The 9803-nt window shown below is 50.2% G+C and overlaps 1 protein-coding gene across 2 annotated transcripts; it reads left to right on the top strand.

Moving 5' to 3' along the window:
* The first annotated feature begins 1219 nt into the window (after window positions 1-1219).
* Window positions 1220-9785, top strand: ARHGDIB (Rho GDP dissociation inhibitor beta). Of its 2 annotated transcripts, none has more exons than XM_069854167.1 (6): window positions 1220-1328; window positions 4877-5067; window positions 5646-5729; window positions 6573-6649; window positions 8011-8074; window positions 9001-9785. In XM_069854167.1, exons 2-6 carry the CDS (start codon window positions 4890-4892, stop codon window positions 9198-9200), a joined length of 603 nt encoding a protein of 200 aa, XP_069710268.1. In that variant the 5' UTR covers window positions 1220-1328; window positions 4877-4889; the 3' UTR covers window positions 9201-9785. The 2 variants fall into 2 exon arrangements, with proteins under 2 accessions (XP_069710268.1, XP_069710259.1); XM_069854158.1 differs by lacking the exon at window positions 1220-1328 and adding an exon at window positions 4383-4479.
* The last annotated feature ends 18 nt before the right edge of the window (window positions 9786-9803 follow it).

Here is a 9803-nt window from a genome sequence, read left to right on the forward strand (position 1 = left end):
CACTGGTATGTGCTTATGCATTTGCCTACATATTTTTGGCAGGTACATTTTAAACTCAGCTCAGTATTGTATTCAGCTCAGTTCTCTTGTGCTGGCCCATGGAGAAGGTTAGTGGAGTGAAAAAGAGCAGCAGAGAATGAAATAATTTCTCTTCCTAGTGAACTTAATTCATGGAGGCTTAAATAGTTTCTGAGGCTGCAGACCCTGTTAAATCAGAATCCACTGCCTGCCAGGCATATATCTTGAAATGCATGAGGTCAGAATCAAAGTGCACACATAGCCTAAATGAAAGCGTTTGCAGGCTGGGAAAATCAGTCACTCTCTTCTGAGATCTGTCCATCCCTGAAGGAGAGCCCTCTCACTCTGTTGTTTGCAACCTTTAAAGGCTTGTGTACAGTAATATTTTTCTAATGAACATGTGGATCTCGGGCAGTGAATTGAAGTCCATTGACAACAGACTCGCTTTGCTCATTTTGCTTCTGCAAATGCATTAAGAGCAGTCTATCAGTCGTTGCAGATCCAGATTTGTCAGTTGCAAACTGAGGATCTAATTTGTTCTTGATTTTTTCAGTGAAGATTGTGTTTGTGAAGGATTTATGTGACTGAGCAACTAAGTAGGCACTCCGTGAGTGGAAAAGAGAAAATCTGCTGATACTTCATAGGGAAAGCGTTTTAAAACCTTTCTGATCATTTAAGCATCCTCGGGAGATGAGCACTTGTTCTTCCTGAGGTGGCTGGTCATTTAAACGGCTTGTGCGAAAATGGCTGGGAGCTGGGTAAAATTAGTTGATTAAGTCCAGCAGGTAACCGTACTAACCAGGAAAAATGAGGTTCATCTGCAACGACCCCCGTTTGCACACCCAAGTACAAGGAAATGCACTCAATCGATTCTCCACTTACTGTAAATCGGTACAAATCAGCGCCAGCTTTTGAAACCGACCTTAGCTGCACCAGGAAAATAAACAAAACCAAAGCCACGTCCGAAAAACAGATTGCCCCCCGTCGGCAGGCACAGCAGCACTGATTTCCGTGATCGGCTGCCCGGGGAGCGCTCCGCATCCCTGGCCGCGCTCAGCCCCGCAGACAAAGCGCTGCGCACCTAGAGACAAAGCGGGGCAGCAGCCGGCGGAGCGCTGCAGCATGCGGGGCTCCCTCGGCGAGTGGGCTGCTGCTGTTGCTGGCTGCGTTTCTTTTTTTTTTTTTTTTTTTAGCGTGTGAGTGTTATTTTTTTTTTCCCCCGTCTCTTCACCAACTTCCTTCCTGCTCCAACTGCCGAAGCTGAAAGCTGAACGCTGAGAGCGGAGGGGGACCCCGGCGCCGCGCAGCCCGTGAGTATGAGCCCGGGCAGGGGCAGCTGGGCAGGGGGAGACCCATCACCCCGGCTCCCTCTACCCCGGAGCCGCGCAACTTTGCGCCTTTGTTCCCGGCTGAGTCGCCCAGCCTTGCCCGGGGGGGGGTGTGGGGGCAAGTAGGGCCCTGCCTGCATCCGAGGGGGAAGTCGGGCTCTGCCCTGTGATGGGGTAGACGGGGCAGAGGAAGGGGAGACGGCTCCCGCGCCCCTGGGGTGAATCCCTGCGGGGTGGTACCCGGCGCTGGCTGGGCGGGGGGCTCCCCTCCTGCCCTCGCGCCCCAGGGACGTGGAGTGGGGATGTTAGGGCTGGGGGCGTTGGTGGGGCCAGTGTGTTACTCCCCCATGGCGGAAAATTCTTTCCTCCCTGCCAGTCCCGCTTCCTGGAGATAAGCCCTCGATCCTGGGGATGGTTTGAGGGAGGACAAATAAAACGCTGCTGCTGCTGTGACACCCTTCTTTGTGATCCGTGGTGGCACGGGGGTGGGTGAGCTGAGGAGGTGCGCACCATCCACCCTGTGTGGTGCCCTCTGCCCCCTCCTGCTGCAGGTGCGAGGGTGGCCCCCGCCACCTTTCTCCCTTCTTGGCACAGGCAGTGCCCAGCTGAGAGACCATCACGCCCCTCGGCAGGGCATGGTTTCTGCCAGCCATCTCTCTCTCTCTGGCAGAGGTTCCCTAGCTGCCCCTACCGCTCTTTCTGCTGCTTTGTGGAAACTGTCAGGCCTCAGAAGCGCAGGAGATGCACAACTGCAGGTTGGGGCTGCAGGAAAGGAAGAAAAATGTGGCAAGGAAGTGTGCAAATCATCCAGATTTCTCTTTGTCCAGAGCATTTATAGGGTTAAATTTCTCATTTTTAATGAGGCTCGAGGCCTGAAGGCTGTACGGAATCTCCATCTTAGCCTAGTCCTTGGCCGGGGCAATGCCACAGGAGCCCTGGGACAGGCAGTTGGGCACTGATGTGCTCGTTCTGGGGAAGCACTGGTGCCTGAGCCCAGTAGCACGTCTCAGCTTGCAGGGGTTACCAGTCCCAGAGCTGGAGTGAGGAGGGGCAGGATCAGCTGAGATGTGAGCTTTCCTCTTGGTCATCTCCTGACTGCAAATTTGACAGGAAGGCAAAGTCAGGTCTACGACTTGAAGAGAAATGCTGGAATTGGGTCTGATCAATGCCATCCTGAGAAATGTGTTAGCCTAGGGGTTGTTCTACTCAGCCTGGCTGGTCCTGTTTCCCTCAGGCTCTTGCTGTTGGTACAGCAGGCTCCCTGTCCACCTCTCTGGGAGGTTTTTTGAGCATAAAAGCATCCCCCATCAAGTCATCCAGCACCCCACTGACCCTGGGCTAGCAGGGAAAGTCTCTGCAGCATGTGTGGTGATGCAAAGGGAAGGTCTAAGGGATGGGAAGCAACCTGCTGGTTTAGCCTTTTATCTGCATGTGGTCAGCAATAGCTCTGTCCATTGCTTGGATCTCTCTTCTCCTGTGATAAACCACAAAATCCCCTGTGGAGGATGAGGACAGGCAGGCAGCTCTGCTCTGTGGTTGTAGTGGTGGCAAATGCAGCCTAGTGCTGTGAGAGAGCCTGGGAGAGTGGAAATTACACAGCTCTGTAGTTGGAGCCCAAAGGGAAGGCAAGACCTAGTGGTCGCTGCTGTGGCACATCATGTACTCTTCCTGTGCCAAGTGTGGGATGGCTCTGAGGGGATCGCAAGACTTTGCAAGGTGACTCCACTGGGGCTGCAGAGCAGTGGGGCGTGAGCAATCATTGCTTTCATGAGGGAGCTTCTGGTTTCCTTCCTCATGAGGAGAAGCTCAAGGGCCTTTCCTGTGTTATATAGGTCCTTAGCACTCCTAGTTCACTGAGTGTGAACTCAGCCAAGGTTATTCAGCTGCTAGGACATGCTTTCTTTCCTGTCTATTTGAGTTGGGATTCCCTTTTATTACCAAGCTGCCCACACTGTGCTAGTTCCTGACTCGCCACAAAATGCCATTGCAAAGTAGTCTTGCATCAGAGCCATTGCCCATTAGCATGCCTGACTGAGTGTTCTTGTTCCTGTGCTGCTCTGTCCTTCTCTATCCCTCTGTAACGTGCCAGAATACCCTTCCTTGAATTTTTTCCGCTGGTCTCACCCATACTGAGATATAACTGCGAGGTCTGTGTGTTACTCATTGCTGCCTAATTCCATTTGCTGATTCACTCTGAACTGCTGCATATATGTTTTTGTTGTAGTTCCTTTCTGGTTTTAATGAATGAGAGAACTGTCCCAGTAGCTCCCAATTTAACTTTTGGGAGTAGGGGTGAATGTTAAGGTCATAGCTGCAGAGCGGGATAAAGGGCTTGCTGGGGAAATTGCAAACAAGTAGACAAAAGGGAAATTTTTTTAGCAGGGACAGCCTCTGAGAAGGACTTAATGTAAGGATAAGCTGAAGTGAACTGAATCATCTATGTAACTTGACCAAATCTCCTTGCTACCAAACAGCAAGAAATGGCTTGGCCATTTACAACAACCATCACTGCAGCAGGACACTGCTTTGTTTTTCAGCCTTTTGTTGATGAGTGGGAGTGTGGTTAAGACTATGCAGCTGGCTCTGTGAGGCAGGCAGCTGACTAAGGGGGACCTGATGGCAGTGCTCACCTCTCCTGCCTTTGTCTCCTGTTCTGCATTTCTTGCCGTCCCCCTAGCTGCCCTTCAGTTGATCTCTCCCTACTCTGGCTCCCATTTGGGATGCTACCCAAGCAGCTTTGCCACCCTCCTGAGTTCAGCAGCACGCTGGCTGCGGGCTCCAGCTGTCCTACCTCTCCTTTGGAGAAGACCCTCTGATGCAGCACAGGTATGCATGGCTGCATGCAGTCACCGTCATGCTTCCTTCACCAGTGCAAAAGAGATGTGATTGGTGCCTGAAGTGAGAGGTTTCCGAGAGCAAGCAGTGTGAATGCCAGCAGATAAACAGTGGGTGCATTTCCTTGAGGCTTCAGCTAGCTTGCCAATATAAGAGATTTGCTGTCAGGTATTGAATTTTTCTATGACATGTGGCTTTTAACCCATTATGAGAGAGTGAATGAAACCTCTGGGTTTGGCTTTATTGACATATCTCTGTGCCCTAGTGCATGACTGGCCCTCTTTGTGCAAGATAGTTGGTGAGCACTGAAACCTTGTACAGTGCCTTGTAACTGCAGGCTTGCCAGCCAGCAACCATGCTGCAGAGTGACTGTAAATCACTCCAGTTTCAGCATCTGCTCCTGCACCTCCTCCTTGGGAGGGAAGAATTGTGTAGGTCTGATTGTGCATGTGCGTGTAGTGCCTGCAGGGAGAGGAGTGGGGGCAGAGGGGGATTGTGTTCAAGACAGAATATCAGCACGGCAGTGTCGAGATTGCAGCTTATCACTGTCGCCATTTGCCTATAACGATCCACTGTGTTCGTCGCTGGGCAGGTGCCTGTCTGGTGCAGGGGCCTGAACCTCGCTGAGCCTAGTGCAAGTGCTCCTGGGGATATTTCCTTCCTCTGCATTGACTGTTTCCTCCTCCATTACCCAGACCAAGCAACACCATGACTGAGAAAACCCAAGAACCTCACGTGGAGGAAGATGATGATGAGCTGGATGGGAAACTCAACTACAAACCTCCTCCACAGAAAACACTGCAGGAGCTGCAAGAGTTGGACAAGGATGATGAAAGCCTCACAAAGTATAAGAAGTCCCTGCTGGGAGATGGACCAGTGGTAGTAGGTAGGCTGGGGCATACCGGTAGGAAAGGACTGGGGAGATGCATTGTAACCATGTGCTGTGGGGGTTGGGCAAGATGGACTCAAAAGGGGAGGGAGTTTGTTTGTCCAGGCGCATGCACTGCTTCTGCTGGAGGACTGGGGATGGGCAGGTGGAGACATGCATGTAAAGGAAGCAGGAAAGATGCTTTAAGCATTAGGTGTAGGGTTGCTATGGAGTGCTGGCATTAGAAAGGGACTTGTGGTGCGAGGTGTGTGGGCCTTGGAGGACTCCTGAACAGTTAGAAACATGAGGGGACTAGCCTATGCTGAAAGGAGGCCTTGCTGCTAGAAACAATCTTAAGAGGGGAGCCTTCTGTAGTCAAAAGACCTCATCTAGATATTGAAATGGAGGCTAGAGGGATCCATGTTGAAGGACTGGAGTAAATATGGGGTCCTTTTGTGCTAAGAGAAGTCTGGCATTACTGGGTGTCTCATGAAGTGCAGTTGGTGTGGGAAAGCAACCCCGTTACCTCAGCATCACTCCCCTCCCCCTGTGATTAATTTTGCAAGCTGACAGCTTCCCCCTGACTCTATCTGCAGACCCAACAGCTCCCAATGTGGTGGTCACCCGACTCACCCTGGTATGTGACTCAGCTCCAGGACCGATCACTATGGACCTTACAGGTAGGAAAAGACTCTGTCCTTGGGCATGAAGGGTAAAAAGCAAAGGCCCTGGTGTGCTTGAAATTGAAATTTTTGAGATGCTACAGTGGATTTGAGAGGAACTCTGAGGGCATTGTAGTCTTGTTTCTTATTTCAAGTTATACACATATGAAAAAGAAAAGTAGATGTGACAGAGGAAAATGTCAAGAGTCTTTTTCTTCATTTAGACTGCTCTAGGAGCTCTTGGGTTTCTCCTGCCTTCTGTTCTTACTTCCTTTCAATGAATGTGCATGCATTTGTGTAATGGGCTGTTTTGAAACTTCAGAATCAAGCAATACTGCAGTTCCGGCTCCTGGTGGCGTGGGGAGAGAACCAGGCTTCACCTTATATGGGCTTTTCTACAGAGAGAGGAAGCTGGGCCCAGAGAAGCAGAGAGGCTTCCTGTTCAACCGAAACCACACAGAACCCTGCAGAGTATGGGCAGTCTCACAAGTTGGGCAGGAGCTGTGAAACACACTCCGCTCACCCAAGCCAGGGCTGGGCATGACTGAAGCATGCACACGCTCCTGCAGGTGCCTTATGATTGTACCTAAATATCTTTGTGTATACGTGCCTAGAGATGTGTTTATTTAGGCATTATCTTCATAGGTGTGGACACAAACACATACCTACACCCCCAACTGTTTCTCTGTACATGCTCTCACAATGTGATTCCTTATACAGACCTCCCTGTACTCCAGTTTGCAAGTGTGCCATCCTTTGAAGGGATGATTACCTCTGATACCAATCCTAGCCCCATTCCACCACATATAGTCTCTTTTTGCTGTGACACCTCTAGCTAACGGCTTAATCCTCTCCTTACAGGTGATCTTGAAGCACTCAAGAAAGAGACCTTTGTATTAAAGGAAGGAGTGGAATACAGAGTTAAGATCCACTTCAGAGTGAGTTGTTTTCCTCGTTGCTTCTCATCAGTTGCTGAGGTCAGTCACCGGCAGTCTGATAACTAGGGATGAGCAGCATGCCTGCCCAAAAGCTGTGCTCTTGTAAAGTTCCCCTAACTACAAGTGTCATTCTAGCTGACAAGGGACAAGGCCCACCCCTTGGAAGAAATTGCTTTCTTTTCACCCACAATAGTGAACAACAGATGATTGGGAAGCCAGATGGGCAGTTTTGGCTGAGTTTGGCTTGGCTTTTTTAGCTACCAGAAACATCTTTGATTCACATAAGGTGGAAATGGACAATGAGGAGAAGGGATAATGGCTTTCCATGAAGTACTGGTTCAGTCTGCATTGCTGGGCTTTATGTGTGCATAAAAAAATGATTTTTTTGACTGAACATACCTGAGGTCTTCTAAGTCACATTATACCCAAATGTGCTAATTTCTCCCCCTCTCCCATTAACCAGTGTGTCAGCTACTTCTTTTGTTTCCAGCTGAAAATGAAATTTCACCCCACTGCAGTGTGACATCAAGTGCTGAAGGGATCATCTCCACGTTTGCTGCAGACAAAGCTGATTTTGTCAGAGGAGGCAAAAAGCAACAGAGGATAGTTCTCCTGAAACAGAGGAGGGAAAGTGTTAGTGTTGTGGGTTCTGTAGGAAAGATTTCACTTCTCCTCTGTCAGCAAGTTCACTTGCTGTCTCAGAGATGAGTTTGTCCCCAGACACACCTCCAGCTGTCCTTTGTGCTCTGAAGTATTTCCATCTCTATCTAAGCCCTGTTGACAGGAGATGCGGGGAGCCACACGTGGTATTCCAGCTCCCTCCCTCAGTCCTAAGGCTGGTGAGAGCTAACACCATGTGAATTCTTCCCTGGGTGTGTGAAAGGATCTGCCTGCCTTGTTTCCACATTGAGGAGTGCTGGAGGGGGACATCAAGGGATACATCAAGCTATTTATGGGAGATCTGAGGAAAGGTTATGTCCCTCTGTTTCTTGAGGATAAACTTTCCAGATCCCCACAGGGCAGCTGGGAAGGCATAGCTAATCTTGCCCATCTGTTTGTGCTGGAGGGGTGACTCTAGTCACCCATGTCTGGTTTTCAGTATGGGAATTATTGACCAGAAACTTCCTGCTTCACTCTTTGTCCTCATCAGCTTGGAAAGTGCAGGAGGTGTTCAGAAAATGCTGTAGGTCTCCAGGTGCCTATGGCAAAATCATGTTAGGACTCCTTACAATGTCCTGTGCTGAGCCTTTTGAGAGCAGTGGTGTAGGAAACCAAGATTGGTGTGTCTCTAAGGAGAGAGAAGACCAGTATACAGAACCAAACCCCTTCCCTTGACACACACTTTTGGTCACTTCTTGCAGGTAAACAGGGACATTGTGTCGGGACTGAAATACGTGCAGCACACCTACCGGACGGGCGTGAAGGGTGAGTAGGAGCCCTTTGTGCCCTGCAGACCAGCACTCCTACTGTCACAGCCCCTATGCTCAAAGTGTTCCTGCAGCTCTGGTCTGGGACAGAGCCTCCCCTGGTCCCACGGCTCTGTGCCACCATGCAGGAAGCGAGACTTCTCAGCAAAGTGCATTAGTCTGCACTCTGCATCACCCAGGCCAACTGTTTCCTCTTCCTGTGCATACTCGATATGAGCCAGCTCTGTTATCTGTATGCTACACCACTGTCTGCAGCAGCAAAGTCCCCAGAGACATTGGTTGCCACAGATTTCCTCTCCATACAGAGCTGTTCACCTCCCACCTCCCTGCCCCCCAGAGAGTGGCTTAGCCTGTGTGGAGCTTTCCGCCCTCCTGAAAAGGTCTTGCAGATGCACTTGGTAAAATTCAGAGCTGCTCTACAAAGATTCCTGATGTGTGCAGAGCTCTGTGTTTGCCTATGGTCTCTCTCCTCTTTGTGTGGTTTGGCACTGTGAGGAAAGACTGATTTTGCACACACACATCTCACATGTGCATTTTTGCATGTGGCCGCCTTTAATGTTCACGGCATCCCGTTCAGCACATGCAAGTGGTGTCTTCTCACCAAAAAAGAGAAGTAGTGGGGGATCAAGAAGGATCCTGAGCCATATTCTAGGTGTATCCTCACCCTTCCAGCAGCACATATATGTGAGAAAGTACAGACTGAGTTACCTACCCATGCGCCCTTCCATCCATTTATCCCTCCAGCTGTCCTTGTGCTTCACTAACTCGCTTTTTTCCCCACTGATTCTGTTTCCTGTGCTGGCACAGACAATCCTTTTTTTCCCCATTATCTCATTTCTGTCTGTGTGATCTGTGCCCATGCTTGTGGGTTCTTTATCATTTCACACATGAGATTCTCAGCCTTTGCGGATTGTTTTCTCCTAGTGGACAAAGCCACATTCATGGTTGGCAGCTATGGGCCACGGCCAGAGGAGTACGAGTTCCTGACGCCTATTGAGGAGGCTCCTAAGGGTATGCTGGCTCGAGGCACCTATCACAACAAGTCCTTCTTCACGGATGATGACAAGCATGACCATCTCACCTGGGAGTGGAACCTGTCAATCAAGAAGGAATGGACGGAATGAGTTCACCCAGTTTGCCTTCCCCCTTCCCATTCCCTTGCCTCCTGCACCAGTCTCCAGGTGGGCTATGCCCACCATGCTGCTCCTTCCTGTCACCGTGGCTGGCCACAGCCCTGGCAACCCTTCCTCTGGGTGCTGGGACTCTGTGCCAGCCTTGCCCGATGCACAGGCCTGCAGGTGGCCTTTGCTGCTTCTTCTGATACACTGAAAGTAACCCATCTGTTCTCACCACTGCTCTGTCATGACACATATTGAGTTAAATTGGGAAGCATCTCCCTCTTCCAGTACTTCCTCCTGCTGCCCCCAACTCTCCTGTACCAACCCTGGTCCCGGAAGTGCCTTTTCTAGGAAACAAGATCACCTGGCAGGGCGGACTGATCCCCAGAAAATCCCTATCTGAATTACACTTGCCATGTGCTCTGAGTCATTGTAAATGGTTACTTACCTCCTGTGATAGTCTCCTGGTCTGTATCTGGTGCCCTACCCCATTAAAATCCATCCTTGTGCAGGCAAAACCAGTTGGGGGAATGCAGCTAGATGCTGTGACAAGACTTCAGTGTCCTGAAAATAAAATCAGTTTGTTTCTTCTCTTCTGCACAAGTGTCA

The sequence above is a fragment of the Phaenicophaeus curvirostris genome, chromosome 1 (assembly GCF_032191515.1).
Source record: "Phaenicophaeus curvirostris isolate KB17595 chromosome 1, BPBGC_Pcur_1.0, whole genome shotgun sequence".
NCBI classification, from domain to species: Eukaryota; Metazoa; Chordata; class Aves; order Cuculiformes; family Cuculidae; genus Phaenicophaeus; species Phaenicophaeus curvirostris.